The sequence below is a fragment of the Eriocheir sinensis genome, chromosome 38 (genome assembly GCF_024679095.1).
Source record: "Eriocheir sinensis breed Jianghai 21 chromosome 38, ASM2467909v1, whole genome shotgun sequence".
NCBI lineage: Eukaryota > Metazoa > Arthropoda > Malacostraca > Decapoda > Varunidae > Eriocheir > Eriocheir sinensis.
This window is the reverse complement of record NC_066546.1, coordinates 5,070,847-5,093,299: the sequence shown is the minus strand read 5'-3', so window position 1 is coordinate 5,093,299 and position 22,453 is coordinate 5,070,847. Positions and strand designations below refer to the sequence as shown.

At 40.7% G+C, this 22,453-nt stretch overlaps 2 protein-coding genes across 2 annotated transcripts; one reads left to right on the top strand and one right to left on the bottom strand.

The window, feature by feature from the left end:
• The first annotated feature begins 6,276 nt into the window (after nt 1–6,276).
• LOC127008566 (DNA-directed RNA polymerase II subunit RPB7) lies at nt 6,277–17,425 on the top strand. The gene is made up of 9 exons (XM_050880761.1): nt 6,277–6,358; nt 7,385–7,552; nt 8,765–8,874; nt 15,743–15,833; nt 16,009–16,128; nt 16,360–16,425; nt 16,637–16,708; nt 17,064–17,097; nt 17,289–17,425. The coding sequence occupies exons 2-9, from the start codon at nt 7,541–7,543 to the stop codon at nt 17,300–17,302; spliced, it is 519 nt and encodes a 172-aa protein (XP_050736718.1). The 5' UTR covers nt 6,277–6,358; nt 7,385–7,540; the 3' UTR covers nt 17,303–17,425.
• Nucleotides 17,312–21,533, bottom strand: LOC127008565 (WW domain-binding protein 4-like). Its single transcript, XM_050880760.1, has 5 exons — nt 21,375–21,533; nt 19,173–19,380; nt 18,756–18,987; nt 18,284–18,494; nt 17,312–18,048 (listed from the first exon to the last, which is right to left on the bottom strand). Coding segments are annotated over exons 1-5 (870 nt in total). The 5' UTR covers nt 21,377–21,533; the 3' UTR covers nt 17,312–17,831.
• Between the last annotated feature and the right edge of the window lie 920 nt (nt 21,534–22,453).

Sequence of the window (22,453 nt, the reverse complement as noted above, 5' to 3'; positions counted from 1 at the left end):
AATATGATTAAGGAAACTACCTGCTCACCAACGTGTAATTGCTTAGTTACGTTAATAAGTGTTCAAATTAGTGGTAGTAGTTTATAGAGAAAGTCATTGGGTCTTCTTTATTTCTATTAATTGATAGTTTATTGTTGCAGGTATCAGAGCTGGGACTACCGATTGACATTTGGGATCGGTACTACCGGCGGTAGATTACTGCTACCGATACCGATCATTCGGTATTTTGAAGAAACTACCGAATACCGCTACCGATCGCATGATTGGCAGTCAATCGGTATCGGTAGATTGAAAAAGCGAGCGCGGGACTTTTTTGTTAAGACTTAAGAGAAGACGACCCCGGCAAAATGAAACGGACAAGTTTCAACACGTTCGAGCGCATCTATGGGAAGCAGTTAGCAGGAAATTCCAGGTATTACTTTGACGTCATCACGCTTAGCCAATCACCGGCCGTTCTGGGCGTTCTCAGCCAATCAGAGGCAGCCACGACCTAGCAGATTCTCGCTCCCGCCAAAAGTTTTGGCGGGAGCCCCACTCTTGTTTGGCCTGCCGACGCGAGTAGCCTACACCTACGCTCTAGCTCCTACGCTCTCGACAACGTGCTCAGCCTCATCGCCTAGTGTTTTAAGTGGCAGTGTTTTTAAGTCCACCCGCCGCGGCAGCAGCACTTAATCGTTTTGTGCTTTTAACTTTTCAAGTGATTTTCCTTTTTTAAACTTTATTTTACATTAAAAAAGTTTTGATCAAGTCAGTGAACTATTTAATCATATTGTTACGAACCAGAGGTTAGGATATGCTGTGTGTTGAGTGAGTGTTTTGTATGTGGCGCGGCGGGGCCCGTGTGTAGGAGTGTGTGTTTGATGTTTATTTTTTGAGGGAGAAATTCATTTATTAAATAAGTTATGTATTTTTGAACTTAAAAAAGGTATTAAAAGACTCTAATTTACTTATATTCTTAAGTTAACCGAAATAAGAGAGAAATAACTTAAAATGTGTGTTATGGGCCTTTAAAAGCATTTTTTTATTATATAATTATAGAGTTTTTTAATCTACCGATACCGAATCTATACCGATCGGTAGATTTCTGAAAAATCTACCGATCTACCGATACCGATTGGACGCGGCTCGCTACCGACTACCGATACCGGTGGTAGATTTTTTCTACAGAATCCCAGCTCTGGCAGGTATACAACAAAAGAGAAGGGAAAAACCTGCCATCCCAACCCCCAGGCAATACGTAGTGTGATTGTACTACAACTAATGACACATATGTAGGTATATAGCACCATGAAACTAAAAAGGTATATGGTAGGGAACAGGCATAAGGGACTGCACCCATAAACTACAATCTAGGGGCAAATGCAGGATACTCACCTAATAAACATGAAAGAACATTGTTGTTAATGAACCAGCTCACCAGCTCAGGCAGGTCCCAGTGGCCCTGTGGGTGGTAGGCACTAATAGGGAACATTTCAAGACCTAATGATGAAGCATGTGACCCCCTGGCTTTGCCCACAAACTGCAAAGTACAGGGGCAGCCCCACTTATACCTTCCAGTAATACCTTTAGCCAGTGCCAGATAGAGCTACCATTGGGCCCTGGTGCTGCAAGTAATTCCAGGCCCCTAAGTATCTTAATTTACACACATCATCCCCGGGAGGCCGGGCCCGGGTGAAATACCAGCTCCCCCCCCCCCCCTCTCTCTCTCTCTCTCTCTCTCTCTCTCTCTCTCTCTCTCTCTCTCTCTCTCTCTCTCTCTCTCTCTCTCTCTCTCGAGCCCTGCCTTTATCCAGAAGTGGGCGTGGTACTGAAAAATCAGTAGTGCGGTTGCGGTAGTACAGTACTTTTTCCGGAGTAGGTAACTGTCGATTTACGCGAGTTTGGTTTACGCTTTTTTTAAATAACGCGGGGTCCAAAATCCAAATGTTTCATTTACACGTTTTTTCACTTATACGCGATGTTTTATGGAGTGGCTACCAGATGTCTCACGCAACTGGACTCACACGGCGCCGCGGCCACAAAGCTGAGCTCAGTTCTTCACGCGCGCCACTTGAACAACAATACAGTACCCACGCTGCCACGCTAATCAACAATAGGGGAGGGCAGGTACCGGTACCAGTACCGGTACTAACGGTACCAGCTATACGGTACGGTACCGGTACCAGACTGCTCGGTACCGGTACCAATACTAGCCAGTCGCTCATGGTGGCCCTCATTTCTTCCTCACGTGACACGAGTGAGGCTGAGACTTGAGTGCCTGAGTGGATATCTCAGTGATATGGATATTCTCTCTCTCTCTCTCTCTCTCTCTCTCTCTCTCTCTCTCTCTCTCTCTCTCTCTCTCTCTCTCTCTTGGGGGTCAAAATCGCGTCAAACCTCAAATTCTCACAGCAATGCATCAATGCAGCAAATAAAGCGAACAGAATGTTGGGGTTCATTAAAAGAAACTTTATTCAAGAATAAAGATGTAATACTTCCACTCTACAGTAGTTTAGTCAGACCCCACTTGGAATATGCGGTACAGTTTTGGTCTCCCCACCATGCAAAGGACATTGCTAAATTAGGTGTTCAGCGTCAGGTAACAAAAATGATCCCTCCCTTGCGCAACAAATCTTACGAAGAAAGGCCTTAAAATGTTCTCTCTTGAGAAACGTCCCCTCCGAGGAAAATTGATCGAATGTTTTAAAATACTTAATGGTTTCACGAATGTAGACAGATCAACATTGTTTATGATCGATGACACTTTGCATACGAGGAACAATGGCGTAAAACTCAAATGTAGACAAGTAAATTCAGACTGCACCAAATTTTTCTTCACTAACGTTGTAGTGCGAGAATGGAATAAGCTCCCACCGTCAGTGGTCCAGTGTAACACGATTGACTTCTTCAAAAACAAGCTCGACCGTTACTTCCATCAACTTAATATCAACTAGAGTTGAAATGCATCGTTTTGGAGCCTTCTAATTAATGCAGAATCACTTAGGTTTAAGGACAGACCACCTAGTCTGGACCATGGTGTCTGTGTGGTCTGATTTTCTATGTAAATCTTTGTAAATCTCTCTCTCTCTCTCTCTCTCTCTCTCTCTCTCTCTCTCTCTCTCTCTCTCTCTCTCTCTCTCTCTCTCTCTCTCTCTCTCTCTCTCTCTCTCTCTCCACTGAATGAAGTGAATATTTATTTTTCGATAGGCCTACCTCTTGTTTGATTTACATTGTTTTTTTTTATTTACGCGACCTCTTCAAGGACACAATACTCGCGTAAATCGAGAGTTATACCTGTAGTGCGGTTGCGGTAGTGCGGTCCCATTTTTTTTCTTTCCCAGTGCAGTACGCGGTGTGCGGTACTGCGGTAGCGGTAGTTACTAGTCAATATAAAAAAAAAACTTCACTGCCTATCCTGGCTATTCATTGACTATAACTAATAACTTGATACAAAAAAAAAAAAAGGAGGACTGGGGGAGGGAGAGAGGGAGGTAAGGGAGAAGGAAGGGGGGGGGGGACAGGGGAGTAGAGGACAGGAAGGGGAGGAGGGGGAGGGAAGGGAATGCAACTTTCCGAGGAAGGAGGGAAGGGACAGGGAAGGGGTTGAAGGAGATCAGCGTCATGTGAGAGAGGAGGAAGTGGGGGGTGGGAAGAAAGGAAGGAAAGAAGGAAGGGTTGTGCGACAGCTGCAGTAGCACTAGCCAGGGAGGAATGGTGGGGAGTGAAGGGGAAAGGGAGGAGGGGAGGAAGGGGAGGAATTCTCCGGCGTTTGAGCGAAAACGAAAGATTACTAATCTATGCTAGTAAAGTCATGACGGGATAAGTGAAACATTATTCAAACTGTCTAACATATTAAGACAAAACACATCATCTGGAATTGGTAACGTACAGGGAGACCTCGACCGTGGGAAAGCACTAAGCACTGGCGTCTCAGGCCTCAGCAAAGAAACCACGTGGAAATTTCAACGAGGATGGTTATTATAATAATAATAATAATAATAATAATAATAATAATAATAATAATAATAATAATAATGATAATAATAATAATAATAATGATAATAATAATTATTATTATTATTATTATTATTATTATTATTATTATTATTATTATAATCAAACAATATTGATCTTGGCTACATTGAAGAGAGAGAGAGAGAGAGAGAGAGAGAGAGAGAGAGAGAGAGAGAGAGAGAGAGAGAGAGAGAGAGAGAGAGAGAGAGAGAGAGTTACAATGAAGTTAAAAAAAAACAGATATAGTATGTACTATATCTGACATATATATAACATAGACAGACATTATGTCTATGTTATGCATCAAAGAAAAATTTATACGGGACATGAGATTAGCGGTGATCATGTTAGTGCTTGCTTGTACTGTACGTTGTACCCTGCCGTCTGCCATGTATACTAGCTGTCACCATCAGAGGCAGTCATGGCGCGCCGCCTTGGGTTGAGTAACGAACAGATTTACTCCGAGTTATTCATTTAGTATTTAATTTTGAACAATAACTGGAAAGTCAGAATGATTGAATCACTGATTTTGATGACTGATACCGATTGAGTCCGATTCCCTGTAAAAAATAAATAATAATAATAATAATTCTGTGAGCATGCCGCGCTGTAAATGTCTTCGATAGTTTTTTTTAAGTACCGCAGGATTTTTAGTGCAGTCCGCGGTAGTGCGGTATTTTCAGAAAGTTTGCGGTAGTGCGGTACTTTTTTTGTGATGCTTTAGTACCGCACCACCGCACTAAGTACCGCACTTGCCTACCTCTGCCTTTAGCCCAGCCTCAGGCGCATCACCACAAGATCATAGGATGTACTGTGTGGGTACACAGATCGACTCGATACCTTATTTCTACTCCAATTAGTCCGGTTTCGTTTTATTCTAATTAAGTTTAAGATATAAGATGCGTTTAATAGGTAATTAAGTTGCCTAGCTACAGTTATAGTGGTAATTAACAGAAGGGGTCATCTATATAGGGTTTCCTTTACGTCATAGGTATTTACGCCATTTAGATCAATTTAGTTTTATTTCAGTTCAATTAAGGCTGTCTCTGATAGCCTTTAGATCCATTTAATAAGTGGTCATATTTCATAGTGGTAGTGAAACTCCCGAAATTTTACCTTACAAGACCTCCACACGAACACAGCGTGTAACGAAACACACGAAAAGATAATCCAGACCAGGAATGGTTTCGCCGGCGCCGGGGATCGAACGTCCAGCGAGACGGGATAGCCATTCCTTAACTAGTCGGCCAAAGAGGTAGGTAGCCCTCTCGCAGAATAATTATGGGAGGCGCGCTCTCGGCACCACAGTGCATGGTTAAAGGGCCATTGGGCCTGCATGAATTTCTTTTCATTATCGGTATTTTTACGTCATCTAGACTAGCTTACATTTATTTTTAGTTAAGGTTATACCTCCGATTGCCTATAGTTACGCAAGTGGTCGTTGCATAGTGAAAGATGTAATGAAAGGGTCATCGGGTGATTTCCCAGTCCATGGTGCAGAAGTCGTGTAAAACTATCTCTAGGATCATAAAACAGTCCGTGAAAATCCCAACATCTTTTACTAGAGACTTTTCAAACAGGGGAACAGAGATGCGCCGATACGTTTAAGAAAGCGGGCTTTAATCTGGACACATGATGCGCAGGGCACGCGTACAGATGTATAACACGCATAGGCCTAAATGATCACGCATAATAACCGCGTGTACTATACAGCATACTGTGCAGTTTTGTTCCTGATGCCTCTGAGAATGATAATTAGCGAGCTTGTCTCCACATAGAAACAGCAACTGAGAGGAGGTGTCGATCGTTTATATCTCGAGGAAACACTGAACCCCTGTGAAGCAAAGCGATTGCATGTTCCCTGTAAGTGCGTGTTTGTGTTTTCGAGTGTTAATGAGTGTAGTGTCAGTGCTGTAAGTGTGAATGAGGGGACAAAAAACTAAGGCCGGCACTGTGTGAACATTCGTGATGGTTGGAATGGCGCTCGAAACACTGAACTACTGAACCAAGGCGAAGCAAAGCGATTGTCGTGTGCAAGTGGTTGCCCTGTTTAGGTTGTTTGCTCTTGGGTGTGTTAATGAGTGTAGTGTACATGTTGAAGTTCGACAAATAAAAACAAATTACGTTTCTTGTCAATGAAATTATTAGTATAAAAAATAGGTTAAAACAATAAATTTAAATATTAACATGTATAAAAAATTCATGTGTGTGTGTAAATTGTATAAAAATTCGTGTTTTGTGTGCGTAAATTCACCTACTATCACCTGCAGTGAGTTGGAGAGAGCGAGGGGCTGAAGAACGCCACATCCACACTAGGTGCGAGCGAACTGCCACCTCTCAGCGTACAGGACTGGGCACTGGGCAGGTAGGCTACGGGTACTCAATTAATAAATTTTTCTCAACCTTAATCCTATCATAATAGTTATATAAAGGACATTCTTAAAGTCTATTGCATATTATTGAAGCAGTATATGGATGGATATAAATGGAAATAACAGAATAACTATAGAAATTGAGAATCGAGGAAGTAATTAACGTGCAGGAGGAAGGCAGGAGAAAGAGAAAAAATTAAGCTATTATTTATTTATTTTTTGGTATAAGATCGTGTATAGAAGATAGCAATTAGAAAAGGGCAGAAAATGGAATTAAACTTGGTGAGAGAACTAAAGTCAAAATCACATAGGAAAAACAGACCTTGATGAAAATAAAAGACAGGAATGAAGCTAAGGGAGACAGGAGAAATGTTAACTTATGTAGAAACTTGATATAGAAAGAATAAAAGAAAAGCATAAAAATCACACAGAAAGTCCAGGAAAGTTCAGAAGTTTGCAGTTAACAGAATATCTATCGACTAAACTAAACTTAGATTTATTACATATACATTATTGGTGTTAACTTAAATTTGTGATGCTCTTTGCAGGTGAGGCGCAGATGAGGAGACGACACAAGAGGGAAGGAAAAGAGATGGCGGTCCTTCAAGGAGTCATGTCAGTCAGCCCAGCAATAAGATACATATGGATTTAGGCAGTCATATGCAGCAATGAAATTATAATGTCATATTCATCATGAACTGCTATAGCTATAGGTTTGTCCTGTTCCATACCAGCCAGCCAGTCAGTTTAGCAATTAAAATGCATGAATTTAGGCAGCCAATAAGTCAGCATTCTTTAGGGACTGCTATGTACTGTACAACCTCATTTGTACTATTGCAAGATATCGATCTTGATCTTGGCGGGGAGGGAGAAGGGCGACGAGCCTAACAATATTTATTTTTTTATTCATTTATCTGACTTTTTACGAACTTCAAACATAGATATAACTTATGCATATACAAAATTAGTTATTACGAGAGAAAAAGGTTTATGTGATGAAAAACACCCCTTTGTTGAAGGTAACCCAACAGGCGTCCCTTACACGCCACTGAGTGAGGAGTGAAGACGGCCTCTGGAGGCATTGGTTCGGGTGCTCCCAACAAACACTTAAGAAAACAAGGCCCTCGGAGCTTTGGACGTGTTGAGGAACTTTTACCCTTCCTCAGGACACAAACATGTTCTACCACGTGAGTGTTGTGGTCGAAACACGAGACACCGTTTTCATATTCCTTTTTGGCTAATGTTGAGGAAGGGGCAGCCACGTCTTGCGAAGTTAATACTTACACTATGGGTTTTAATTTTTGGTCCCTGAATGCAATGCAGTAACAAATGACTTGAAAAGAAGCATAACTTGAAAAGTAGACATTTATGACGGAAATGACACCCACGAAGAAGAAGAAGAAGAAAATCGTTGGTTGGGTGAAACCGTAAATTGTACGAAGAGAGTCAGATGAGTGGCCGAGATAGGTCAATTTCGGGAAGAGAGATGTCTTGATACCCTCCTCTTGAAAGAGTTCAAGTTGTAGGCAGGAGGAAATACAGATGAGGGAAGATTGTTTCAGAGTTTACCTGTGTGAGGGATGAAAGAGTGAAGATGCTGGTTAACTCGCGCATAAGGGATTTGGACAGTAAAGGGATGAGCTTGAGAGTTTTGTTAGGTTAGTTTAAATTTATTCAGCATGCAGTGTGGGGCAGCAGAAAAACTCATGGCAGTCAGTTATGGTAGGCTAGAGCAATTTTTGGGTTGTCACCGTTCCTTAAAATATGGATTCATTATGTAAAGGGGGTCCATGACTTCAACGGAGTTCCGTTCCTACATCACCGTCATGACCTGATTTTGTATATAAGTCAAAACACACCCTTTATTAGAAGGAACTGTCACCCACAACCCTCAAATCAAGTGCCATAAGCATCTCAATCACTCCCCTGGCTGGCGGTAACAGGTGGGAGCGGGGCAGCGGCGAATGCACAACAGGCATTGGAAAGTCAATCAGTTAGTGATTTCTGGAAAAAAATACTATCTTCATTATAAAGAGCATCATATTTGTCCAGAAATAAGCAGTCAGTGTCTCAAAATCAATAGGCTACCATCTCCTCAATAATCCTCAAAAGCATCATATTTAGTCCAGAAATAAAGTCATTGTCTTGAAATTAGTAGGCTACCCTCTCTTCAGCAATCCCCTACTTTTTATCATCAACTTCTATAAACTTTGAATAGCAGCGAGTCAGTTTCCAAACATCCCGCTGGAGCACGAAAACACAAGACTTATATTCTATGCTACTTTTGTTAACAACTTTTATAACCTTTGCATACCAGCAAGTCACTTTCCACATTGTTTTATGTTCCTTTTGCCTTCAACTTCTATAACCTTTGAATACTAGTGAGTCCATTTCCACAGATCTCGCTGGAGCATGAGATCTTGCTGCACCCGCGCTACTTCGGGCCACAGCTGATGGACACCGTGAGGCAAATGCTTTTCACTGAGGTAGAAGGAACCTGCACTGGAAAGTAAGCACCACCTTGGGGAGCCATTTTGTTTGGCCAAGTATTTCTGCTGTAGTTTAGCTTCGCCACCTCAAAATATCATATACAGGTGGTCGTTGACTTATGACCTCGATTGGTTCCAACCAACTGGTCATAAGTTGATCTGGTCGTATGTCAGTCAGAGTGGTTGCCAGTTTCCAAGTGTTTTTTCCATGTTTCCCACTCTGAAATGGCGGTTTGGGGCTACTTTTATGGGCAATCTCCGCCGTAAGTGCTACGGAGGAGTTGGCAACACTGATATGTACCAGATGGTAGAACTTGCTTGATGGTCAGACTCTAGTCCTCACGCAGTGAACGTGCCAACTATACACACACACACACACACACACACACACACACACAAGCAGGCGTGTGTAAGTATCGTAAACACACACACACGCACACACAGACATATAAGAAACAGTAAAGACTGCGAAATTCTGCAAGAAGACCTAAACAAGATTTGGAAGTGGAGTATGGAATGGGAGATGAAATTCAATGTGAAGAAATGTCATGCTATAGAAATGGGAAAAAGTGAAGGAAGACCAAAATGGACATATAAAATGGGAGATGGTGAAACATTAAAGAAAGTACACGAAGAGAGAGATCTGGGAGTAATAATGCAAGATAACAAACAGCCAGAGAGTCATGTTAATCGAATATTTGGTGATACGTATAACATGGTGAGAAATATAGGAATAGCATTCCACTAAATGGATAAGGATATGATGAAAAAATTAATTACCACAATGATCAGACCAAAGTTGGAATACGCAAAGGCAGTGTGGTCTCCCCATAAGAAGAAACACATAAAGAAACTAGAAAGAATACAAAGGATGGCAACAAAAATGGTTCCAGAGCTGGAGGGATTGACATACGAGGAAAGACTAAAAGAAATGGACTTACCAACACTAGAACAAAGAAGAAAAAGGGGAGACCTAATTCAAATCTACAAATTATTGAGCAAAATGGAAGAAGTAGATAACAAGTAGTCACTACTAAAAGAAGAAATTACCACCAGGAACACAAGAGGACATAGTAAAAACTGAGGAAGGGAAGATGCTTGAGAGACAAAGAAATATAGAGGTTTGGAACATACTAAGTGAGGATGTAGTATCGGCGAGGAGTGTGCAAAACTTTAAGGAAAAGTTGGATAAATGCAGATACGGAGACGGGACCACACGAGCGTAAGCCCAGGCCCTGTAAAACTACAACTAGGTAAATACACACACACACACACACACACACACACACACACACACACACACACACACACTGTGATGAGTGGAGTCCCACAAGGTTCGGTGTTGGTGCCAATAACATTTGCTGTTTGTATAAATGATATGGTGGATGGAGTGACCAGCTATGTGAGTTTGTTTGTAGATGATGCAAAGCTATTGAGACGAGTGAATGATGTGAAGGACTGTGAGGCATTGCAGAGGGACCTGGATAAAATATGGGAGTGGAGTGGTACATGGCAGATGGAGTTCAACCTTGGGAAATGTAAAAAAATAAAGTTTGATAGGAGTGGAAGAAGATGTGAATATGATTATAAGATGGGAAGTGAGATAATATGCAGAGAAGTGGAAGAAAAAGATTTGGGAGTGACTGTCTCAGAGAACATGTCACCGGACAAACACATCAACAGGATAACGGGACAAACTATGAATTTGCTGAGGAACATAAGGACGGCATTTGTGTATTTGGATGAGGAGATGTTGAAGAAAATATAGTTACAATGATAAGGCCAAGGTTGGAGTATGCAGCAGTGGTCTGGTCTCCTCACGAAAAGAAGAACATAAGAAAGCTGGAAAGAGTGCAGAGAGTGGCAACTAAGATGGTACCGGAACTTAGAGATCGGACTTATGAGGAGAGACTCAATAGCATGGGGCTCACAACCCTGGAGAGAAGAAGAGAAAGAGGAGACCTGATAGCGGTGTACAGGGTGGTGAGTGGAGTGGAGCATTTGGACAGGGAGGACCTGTGTGTGTGGAACGAGAGAGAAACAAGAGGACATGGAAAGAAGTTGAGGGCGACCACATGTAGCGAGATGTGAAAAAGTTTAGCATCCCAAACAGAAGCATTGAGCTATGGAATAGGCTGGAGGAGGAGGTGGTTTGTGCAAGAAACATTCATGAGTTTAAGAAAAAGTTGGACAAGAGTGGATATGGAGACGGGACAGCATGAGCATAGCTCTTTTCTCGTATGTCACAACTATGTAAATAGACACGTGTACAATACATATAAATACATAATGGATTGGGGCATTTGTCTTGGTGCTGCAACTGCACATACATAGATACACATGAACACACTCCCATGCATCATGGCCCCTCTGGTTGTAGCAGACGACCCTGACAGCCTAGCTCCCACTCGGTTAGCTTACACACACAGCAGCTTATATATAAGAAGTATGCACCCAAGAGTGTTGCCAGTAATGTATGATGAGCAGATAAGTTAAGATAATGTTTTGGAAATGTGATTGTTGGCAAATACATAGAAAAGTGATAATGAACAACAGAAGTGTTGAGAGAAATTCTGCCAGTTACAGCCTGCCCTGCCATTGTCATTATTTGATCAGCCAATCTGCCTTGAGGCATTCAATTTTTGCAATTACGTAGAATCTAGATCGGACTCAGATCCTAATCAATGATGTAGAGCTGATCAGTGTTCTATAATGAAGAGGCCAGTCTTGAAGATTCATTCATGTTCACTATCGGTGCACGGCTGGGCCGATGACCAAGGCCAAAACTTGGTATGGGGGTGCATGAGTAAACCTCATACTACCATTGCAATAATCTGTTTGGACTACTAGTGTCATTGCAACTTTCTTTAATTACACAATAAACTTGCAAATTAAGAAAACCAAGAACCAAGACCAACCAAAATAAAAACAGCTGCGCTTCCCTGGCGCCCAACGACACGAAGACTCGAGGAGTCAAGGTTGTTATTGGTGTTATTAGTAGTTATATTTTACTGATACCGTTCACCGTTGATGAGGCTTCAGGCCCCACTCTGCTGCCAGCTCAGCGCTCTGCACAGCCGTCAACAATATACAGTCGTCCCTCAAATAGTACGGTTTCGGTTTTAGTATACGGATTGTCATGGAAGAATTTTTTTAGGATTTTTAAATTTCCCGCTCATCACACCAAGTAGCCATGGTGTGAGTGGCAACACTGTTCTACCAAAACACCCACTGAAAGCACCCCAAAGAGTTTGAGAAAGGTGTTCATCTTACAGAAGATTTCAGAGAAGTTATGTTTTGGGATGAGTTACGTTGCGGTAGGGAGAGCATACCACGTGAATGAGAGCAGTGTTCGCTGTATCTATCATAGTGTAAAAGAAATTCTTGCCGCAGTAACTGCCCGTGCTCCAAGAGTGCTGCAAGAGTGGAGATAAAGGCCGTCCATTTACTAAGCCTCGTCTTTGCTATGGTGACAGTGTCTCACTCGCAGCAAAATGGCGTACGCTGATCTTCCTGCCAGTGCGTTTGAGAGAATGAGTCAGGACGTCTAGGGCGCCCAGACCACCCCTGGCGATGTTTAACATGCATCACTAGCTGTCCTTGCTGACGAACTCCTTACAACAGAAGATGAAAAGGAAGCTCCAATGGTCATAGTGGTACAGAGAGGTGAAATGCAATGGAAACACTTATATGTGTTTATTTGGGCTGCCATGTTTGTTGATGATGTCATCACAGCACGAAAGCACTCCACCTCTCAAAGCCGGGAGCCAGCGGACGTGCTGAGTTTACAACTCGTGCTGCCGCGTCATGCGTTTGAGAGCACCTGGGACGTTCCGAGAGTCCCGATTCCCTCTCTCAAACATAGCCCAGGGAGTGTTTCTATGGGGAGCACTAATTTTATACGGATTTTCGAATAGTACGGGGGTCCTGGGTCCCTAACCCCCGTACTATTTGAGGGATGACTGTAATGATGTTAGCCTTAAAAAATAATCCTCGATGCACTTGTTCATGACATCGTAGTTTCCGCCGAAATTGTCATACCGGCGGTCGTAATGTCGATCAGTCGTAAGTTGCATAGGTCGTAAGTCGATGACCACCTATACAGTCATACCTCAGTCTACAAGTTTAATTCATTGCAGAATATTGCTTGCACACCAAAACACTCATAAACCAAAATGAATTTCCCCATTGAAATTAATGTAAATTCCATTAATGTGTCCCATATCTCAAAAATATATTTATATAAAAATCATTCTGCATGTCATTTTATATAGAATAAAAGTAATTTTACTAACCAATAGCAATGATAAATAATATATAACAAATCAATTTGTTATGGTCGTTACGGAGACTCCCGCAACCGCTAATTACGCTCGAGGTGTAGGCTTCGCAACAGGGTTTAGCAGCCGCTGTTTCCCTATTCTTGAGGCACTGGAACTACATTCGACCACCAACATGAAGCTAACCTGACGTATTGTCCAAGACGGACGGTGAATGGGAGTCACTCACGTCTAGGAGGGCATACAAGCCGCCAAGGCTTGCACCCCATTCCTGTTGCGAGCATGGTATCTGCCATTCCTGTTTTCTTCTTTGCAGCACCATCCCTCTTAATCATCTTTCTGGGGGATATTATTAAAGCACAAAGAATGCACACTGTAGTACTGAAGACAAAGATCGCACACCAAAGCACAAATGCAATCTCTACAAGTTTATAATGCTGACTGAGACCAGGGTTGTCAAGTTGCCACCCTTTCTTTGAAATACGGAATGCCATTTGTTCCATATTTGGCTGTCTGAATGGTTAAGGAGATAAATTTCAGTATTTTAAAACTGTAGTGAGTGCATTTTTCAGTGAACTACAAAACCAGTCCATAAATTTTTGTTTGTGAAGGGTCGTCCTGAAATATGTGCAAAATACGCTTCATAACGTCCCTCCCCTCCTGCCTTCACCAGCAGTGGGCAGCGGCTGTCAGTCATAGGAGCCTAGAGAAATTTTAGGGTTGCCACCGTTCCTTAAAATATGGATTTGTTCTGTTTTGGAGAATGGGATGTTGTGTTCCTTTTTTTTTTTTTTTTAGCTCAAGGTGGCAACCTTAACTGAGACTCTATTCCCAATTTTTCTGCTTTAAGCACTCATCTTGCAGCGAACAAAGGGAAACCATGCTCACATCTTCAACTTGTACCAAGAGACACGCCAGTCCTCATCGAAAGACTGACTTGGTCGGCTAGGCTGACGTCAGTCAATAGAGTTGAGCTATCGGCATCCTCCCCTCCCCTTCATGAGCCATCACCCGGCAAGGGCCTGTGGTCCCTCCTCGGAGGGACCTACATGATTGACCCTGACGGCCTCCATATAGCCAGTGTCCCAACCCTTGAGGTGGCAACCAAAAAAAAAAAAAAAAAAAAAAAAAAAAGAAAGAAAGAAAGAAAGGAAGACATAAATAGGATGTTCATATACCAAGTCACTGCACATAAACCAAGGCATTTTTTGTGATTTTTTCTTTGCTCGTGAATCAAAACATTCGTAAACCATGGTACTCATTAGCCCTTTCGTTGCACATGGCGATTTAGGCGACTATCCCTTCAGGCGCACTTGGGCAGCCCAGCAGGGGGGGGGGGGGGTCTTTTAACCTCTGTATTTCAAAACCTATTCAGCACAGCTAAAAAAAACAAAAACACCATTGGAAAGAGGAGGCCAAGATCTATAGGATTCAGTTATGTATGCCTCTCCTGCAAACATACAATCATGTTCATAGGGTGTTGCCTGTGAACACTTACATCAGTGCGTGTGTCAGCCATATTGAGGGAACTGCAGAGATCTCTTCATGGGTTGCTGGCAAGGTAGTATTGCCAACTGCAAAATTTACAACTATTTGGTCAAAGAATCAGTCAAGTGATAGGTGAAGCTATGCAAACATTTTGCTATATTGGACAAGAACATCCACCAATTACTCGTTCGTAGATTTTCTGCGCTAGGCTGATATGATTTTCCACCAAGTTTAGTGGAAAACTCACTGAATTGGCAATGCTGTGGGGTGAGAAATATTGTTGGAACATTCTCATACACGGAAAATTTGAATGCGACTGGAACTCGCAGCGAGGATTTAGCACCACCGGTAAGTTACGCTAGTCCTCGCTGTGAGTATTTAGCAACGAAAGGGTTAACAGAGATATGACTGCACATCTTCCTACAATAGAGCACTAAGGTTAATACTGAATTTATTAATGTGATGATATGTTGTCTTGGTCACATTAATAATAATTTTTTTTTTGTTTTACTAACCTAATATGACCAAACCTAACAGCTACACCTAAAGCCACCACCCACATTTATTTTACAGTAAAGGAAGCAGCTCAAGGACAAAAAAAAACTAATGAAGAAAAAAAGCCAGCTAATCATTGCCCCAATAATAAATATTTAGAAGAGCGGCCAAAAGAGGTCAATTTCAGGAGGAGAGGTGTCCCAATACTCTCCTCTTGAAAGAGTTCAAGTCGTAGGCAGCGCTGGCATGATTATGTTAGGTTTGCATAGATTAAGTTAGCTTCAGATAAATGTGTAATTTAGTTCTGCCACCTCAAAATACCACACATCTTCCTATTATAGAAACTAACCCTACTTGACCAAATCTAACCATTACACCCCGGACTGCAGTCACCGCCCTGACTGTCTCCTATGTATTGGCATGGTTATGTTAGTTTTGCTTAGATTAGGTTAGTTTCTGGTAAATGTGTAGTTTAGCTCCACCACTTCAAAATATCGTATGCTTCTTCATATTATAAATATTAATCTGACATAACCCCCCCCAAATCTAACCAGTACACCCCAGACCATCTGAGATTATTTATTACTTTTTTCATATTGTTCTTTCACCTTTTTCCTACCCACAGGTATGGGTTTGTCATAGCTGTCACCACCATTGATCACATTGGGTCAGGCATGATTCAAGTTGGCAGAGGATTTGTGCTGTACCCTATTAAGGTTGGGTTTCTTTTTTGCTCTTGATGAGGTGCTGCATTTTTACTCTTAATGTAATTGAACAATTTATACTCTATCAAGCTAAGTTGTAATGAAGTTGTTACATTAGTTTATCATGGTCAGCCTCATTCTGTATATTGAGGTTTGGTTTAATTGATATTTATTCTGATGTTTACAGTACAAAGCCATCGTATTCAGACCCTTCAAAGGAGAGGTCTTGGATGCTGTTGTCACACAGATTAACAAGATTGGACTTTTCTGTGAAATAGGACCCATGCAGTGTTTCATCTCTAGACATGTAAGTTAAGTATCATTTGTTTTAATACATTCATTACAATAATTTACCTTTTTCCTCTCAAGTTGCTGAATTATATACTTTCCATTGCACTTAACACCTAATCTCCACATAACAACTTTAAACAGACTCCCAGGACCCTATTTACTATTTTATATAATGGAGGTGAAAGTTGATAGGATTTGTCATTCATAGCTGTACAAAACCCTCTAATTAATGGTGTTCTCCTTCCAGTCTATCCCTCAGGATCTAGAATTTGACCCCAACTCCAACCCTCCCTGTTACAAGAGTAGAGATGAGGTAAGTATCATGCTCTGGTAGGTTCTAATACAAGACAGGTAAAATTTTGTGTCATGGAAGAAGCCTGTATTTATCTGATTTTGGTTTACAGGTTTTGAGTCAAGCTCATATTGTCCTGCCTCTAATGGAATTTCTTTTTTCTTTACTTTTCTGAACAAAGATAAACTGTTAATACAGTAACAATATGTTTAAACATTTTTATCATTTTCAGGAAGTTGTAATTCAGCAGGATGACGAAATAAGAGTAAAAATTGTAGGAACCAGAGTAGATGCAACTGACATAGTAAGTCATGTGTTTATCATCTATCCAAACATTTTTTTTACTTGACTGTAATTAAGATGCTATCAAACTTTTTTTTTTTTTTCCAAAATAAAATTTAACTTTCTTGGACCTATGCCTACTCAAAAAAAATTGGGGGGGGTCATGTAAAGCTTGAGGGATCATGCATATATTATTTATGACGTACTTCAAAAGAAAGTTAATTAATAACTAGTCTATTTATTATTTTCATGCATATATTATTTATGACGTACTTCAAAAGAAAGTTAATTAATAACTAGTCTATTTATTATTTTTTTCATGAATTGGATCATCATTTTAAAGGAAGTCACTTAACAGTAACTTTTTTCTTTTTCAGTTTGCAATTGGAACACTCATGGATGATTACTTGGGTGAGTTGATATATTATCATTGGCCTTTTGCAACATATTTTTAATTAAATTCCATAAGTTTTCCCAAGTTGCTTGCAAAACAGACCTTATCTTAGCATGGGAATATTTGCTGATGAGTTCATAGTGCTGTCCATCTGCTTTATAAACAAAACTGATACTGCTTAATTCCAATACATTTTTTCTTTCCACAGGTCTCACCAGCTAAAGAAGTGGAAACATTGTATGCTTTATTTATATTGATAATAAATGCCTATCATAAAAATTAATTTCTTTAAGAAACTAATGTATGCCAGTTCTGAAAGTCTTATAATATACACATGATTTTGTACTTGATTGTTTAACTCGTATACTTTTGAATTTTATTCCATTAAGGCCAACTTGATGGATACCTTCCCTGGTCCCCAATGTGATGGTTACTCTATCTCTTGGCATTTGATCAGTGACCAATTTGGGTGATTAAGTGATGCATGAAAGGGCACAAAACAAGTCAATCTAAAGAGGTAACACTGAAACTGGATGCTTATTGGGGAAGAAAGGAAATGGCATCATGTGATGAATGGAATGGTTTCAGATCAGCCAGACTCATTTCATAACTTAGTAAAAGTACTTACCTTTAATAAAGGTACACAGCTATAGCTTTTTTAAATTCAATTTCTCAAAGTAAACATCTTTACTTCCCATACCTTGAATACACCATAAAATCCCTGTTACAACAGATGAAAGTAATTTTGGTCCTATAAATCATTTCTTCTTTTCATAATCTTTCTATTGTCCTGCAGTGCTTTCCTTTTCTTGAAGCCAACATTGCCTCCTCCTTCATCTCCTTTATTGGATAGTGTTACAACCTTTTCCTTGAATGTCACTTCAGGCTTACTGATCACCACCTCAGGACCATAATAACCCTCCTCTTCAATTTCTGGAAGTTGGAGGTCCACTGCTTTTTCCTTAGTCCTGTGGGAAGGAAGAAGACATCAATACTTAGAAAAATGCAGGATAAGTTTGTTTAAAAGACTCACATTGACTGACTAATTGTATGAAGAGATATTCAGGCTTTTTTTTTTTTTCATTTTTGTTTTTGTTTCATGACCAGGACCACTGTAACTAAGTGGTTTTAACACTACAGATATCAAGATTGGTTAATTAATATTCATATTCAGAAGTATATTTCAGGCAGAGCAATACTCACATCTCAACTGTCTGCCATGAGGAATAAACATCAACCTTTGGTGCAGGTCCATAGGTTACAGGAGCTCCAGAAACTGTGCTCTGTGACTTCTGAATTTTGGGAGTTGGCTTATCTTTTGAGGATGTGTTGCTGGCATTGCCGGTCTTGCTTGTCAGTTGTTCTTGATCTTCTATTGACAAAAAGCCTTCCTTGGGTACCTCCCATGTAGACTCTAAAGAAAAGTAGTGAATAAAGTTTTATAATTGTCAGTGACCAACACATGGATGACCCTGTCCTCTCCTTGACTCGTGTGGTTGGAAAGTATTCTGAGGAAAATGTAATGGGATGATACATAAAGAACAGATCTTATCAAATCAACGGCAATAAACTGAAAGATGAATGGGTTTAGAAATATATAGATCTCCAGATTTATCATAATAAAGTATAAATATTAATCATATTTTATATAACACAACAATCTCCATTGATGTACCTCCAGTCTCTGTGTTCCAGTAGTATGATGTTTTGTCAGCAGCTCTGGCTTCATGCCATACTTTAGGTGCTGCAGCAGCAGCTGGCTTGGAAGTAGCAGTGGTGCTTTGTGCTGGTGCCTTTTTCTTTCCTACCACCAGTTCAGCATTGCTCGCCTTAGCTATCTCACTGATCTTTGCTCCGGTCATGTCTGGGTTCTTCTCTATGTCAGCCTTGTAGGCTTTCATGGCAGCCTGAACAATGAATTAGGTCTGAATTTAGTAAATCACAAGTGTAGTATATAAATCCATCTTATAAACTCCCACTAAGTCTTTGAAATGTTATCTAGTTTTACTGGTATAAGTATACTTCTTACAGAGCAAGTGGTAGTGCAGACTAGAGCTCTTAGGTGTGCTGTGCATAAACGACTATACTTTACCTCTTCCATGCTCTTAAGAAAATCTTCCTCTTGTAGCTTAGCCTCATAGTCCTCCTGGCCCTTCCTTCCCATTTCTGCCAAACGCTTTTGCACATTTTCCTTATGCCGTTTTCCTCTTTCATGGAAGTCTACGCTTGGTTTGTTGTCTGCAATCCAACACTTGCAGAAGTCACAAAATTTCCGAGGATTGGATTTCCAGTATTCTGACCTGCAAGCCAAATACAATTGATGAACCTAATTTTTCTGAATACCCATTCTAGATGATGTGTGAAGGAAGTACTAAGACCAGCTGGTTGATTTTTCCATCCAGATGGACAGTTTTCATGGAAGTTGGCAGGGAAAAACTGGTAGCTGTGAATTGGCATTATGGGAGGCTTTTTTTTTTAATAGCTGGCTATATTCATATGCATGAAATAGAAATTTCCCTCACCTAATTAATAAACAGATTGAATCATTCAGCAATTTCACCCCAACCATGTGGCAACTCAGCTCAGCAAGAAGGTACTGTGGTGGCTGTCCACCAAGCATTAAACAGTACTTATCCAAAATCACACCCAATTCACTTTGGTGGCTTGCACAAGTTTTCTAGTAGATTTTAACGTGCTACTCGTCATTCTGATAACCGTTTTTGTCAATTTTTTGTTTGGCATTACCTGGGTGAAAGGAAAAGTAGGTTTAGTAAAGTATGCATGGGTGTGTATTTATGCACAAGTAAATGTGAAAAGTAACAAAGGACTGAGGGAAAGGGAAGCTTTTTGGGAGGAAGTGAATGCATGTTTGAAGAGTTTTGAGAAAGAAAGAAAACATTATGATGAGAGATATGAATGCTGAAGTAGGTGATGGATGTGGTGGGAAAATGGGGGATACCTGGAAAGAATGAAAATGGAGAGTGGCTGGTGGATGTCTGTGCTGAGAGGGGCCTGTTCCTAGTGAACACTTTTTCAGCACAAGAATATCCACCGATACACATGGAGGAGGGGGGAAGATTATGAGCAGAAGGGATTGATTGATTATGTGGCAGTAGATGGAAGACTTAGAGAGGAAATTTGTGACGCAAAGGTAGTAAGGCGTCAAAGATGAATGAATTAGCTCATTCTTTATAATGAAGATGGGTAGTAGCATCTGTAACATTTGTGTATCATTCATTAGGTTAAGGTGGGGCTCTGCCAGTTTGGAAAAATGCAACATGCCAGGGCATGGGTTCACTGGTGGACTACACCATATGCAAATGGGTGTAATTCTGGATATTTACTAACCTAACGAGACTTCCCACACTGCCAAAATGTGCTAGACTGCACCCATAAACTTTTTTACATCATTACATTGAAGCTAAAGACCAAATTACAGCACATGTTATATGAATTAACCTTGCAGATGGCTACCATAAAAAAAACATCCAATTGATTTTATAAATAATTATTAACAAATCAAGTGGCATTAGGTCATTATTTTACTGATGAGGTCAGTTTACTCAATAAATAACTACATGACACTAACAATACTCCCTGAGGTCTGCCCAGTAAATAGCCTCACCCTTCCAGTATATATTTCGGATAATATTTACAAAACCTTAGCCATCTCTGGCAAATTTAATACATCATGGATTTCTTGTTGGTCCCTGAATGCAGTGCAGTAACAAGTGACTTCCGGAGAGGAAAAAGAATCCAATTCAGGGACTATTTATTGTTGAAAATAGGGGATAATAAACAAAAGCGTCGCCTCCTCTGGCGGCAGCCGCCATGGCGACAGTGCCACTGGTGTTGCGATAAATACTTCCTTGCAGAAATAAGTCGCATATACATGAGGGGGGCGAAGCCCCTCCGTTAGCTGTTAGGTCGTAAAGTTTGGTTGGAATAGTTTAAATATGCTCCCCCATCCTAAACCCTCTGCGAGCTATTTTGCGGCTGCGTCGTCGGCAGAGGAGGCGACGCTTTCGTGAATTATTATCCCCTATTTCCAACAATAAATAGCCCCTGAATTGGATTCTTTCTCCTTTCCAGAACCCACTTGTTACTGCACTGCATTCAGGGACCTTTGCCAGAGGTGGCTAAGGTTTCGTAAATTTTCCCCTATATTTCTTACATGGAAAATTAGTAGACTATTTAGTTTAGAAGATACTATTGGCTAAAACACTGAATCTTAACCATCCCTTTGAACAGCAAATCCAAAAGATGTCTTGAAATGTTCGTGATGGAGCCTTACATTTTGTTTGTGAGTTATGACACGTCCCTGAGACCACCTGTTTCTTGATACCGCTGAAATGGTTCTTGAGGCTATGTGCTAGTATCAAAATAAGTCCTTCACTGCACCCTTCAAGCAAGGGAAGAAATCGTCATGGAAAGATAAACAAAGAACTCTTTTCATCGGGGTCACTAAACAATTACTTCTTCTTCTTCTTCTTTAGACCTCTTCCGCTTTTAAACGCTTGTTAGGTCTCTCTCCTTCTTTCTTCCTCTCTTCTATGTCGATTAGTTGTCCCTTATTTTTCAGTCTCTTTTTCCTCCCTTCTGCACCGTTTAGTTGTCCCAGTACAGTTCTCAAGCCTCTGTCCTCCTCCTCCTTCCTGACTTCCCACTCCTGTCTCTCAATTGCTCTAGTTATTTGTCTGTATAGTTCCTGCCTCTGTCTATTGTACCTGTCGCATTCTATTATAAAATGTTCCAGGGTCTCCTTCTCTAACCCGCATGCCTGACACCCTTGCATCTGTTCCGCTTTGTTTCTACCATTCACCTCTAATGTTCCACTTCTAGCTTTGAATAGCAATTTACTTCTCCAGTCTCCTGTGTACCATTCTTCCTTTCCTATGTCTTCTTTTTGTTTCTGTACCATCTTATATTAAAGTGCTCTTTGTTTCATTCTTGATGGCCATTAACTTCAATTTTCTCCCTTAGCTCCTTTATACGTTATTCCACTCTATCTCTATTCCCTCCCTTGTCTTACATTTCTCAAGTTCCTTGCACCACTGTGATCTATCCTTACATGCCATAAACACCTGTTTGGCCCACCTGTCTTCACTCATTGTTTCTATTTTCTTGAGGTAGCATAATTTTCCCTTTGCTATTCTTTTGTTAAACATGCTCCATCCATTAAAAAAACTTTTTGTGTTTTTTAAACAAGTCAGTCATGTTACACTGGAGCACTGAAAGTGGTTGCTTGTTCCATTCTCACACTACAAGATTAAAGAAAAATGTGGTGCAGTCTGAATTAATGTATTTGTTTACAATTATGTTTTGTGCCATCATTTTTTGTTCCAAATGTGTCATTGATTATAAACAGGAGAG

Excerpts from the sequence above, each read along its gene's own strand:
- LOC127008565 (XM_050880760.1), bottom strand. Across the intron at positions 18,988-19,172 it reads TTCTTAAGAGCATGGAAGAG|GCTGCCATGAAAGCCTACAA; the intron begins GTAAAGTATAGT and ends TTCATTGTTCAG. Across the intron at positions 18,495-18,755 it reads CTGGAACACAGAGACTGGAG|AGTCTACATGGGAGGTACCC; the intron begins GTACATCAATGG and ends ACTTTTCTTTAG.
- LOC127008566 (XM_050880761.1), top strand. Across the intron at positions 8,875-15,742 it reads GAAGGAACCTGCACTGGAAA|GTATGGGTTTGTCATAGCTG; the intron begins GTAAGCACCACC and ends TCCTACCCACAG. Across the intron at positions 16,426-16,636 it reads GTTACAAGAGTAGAGATGAG|GAAGTTGTAATTCAGCAGGA; the intron begins GTAAGTATCATG and ends TATCATTTTCAG.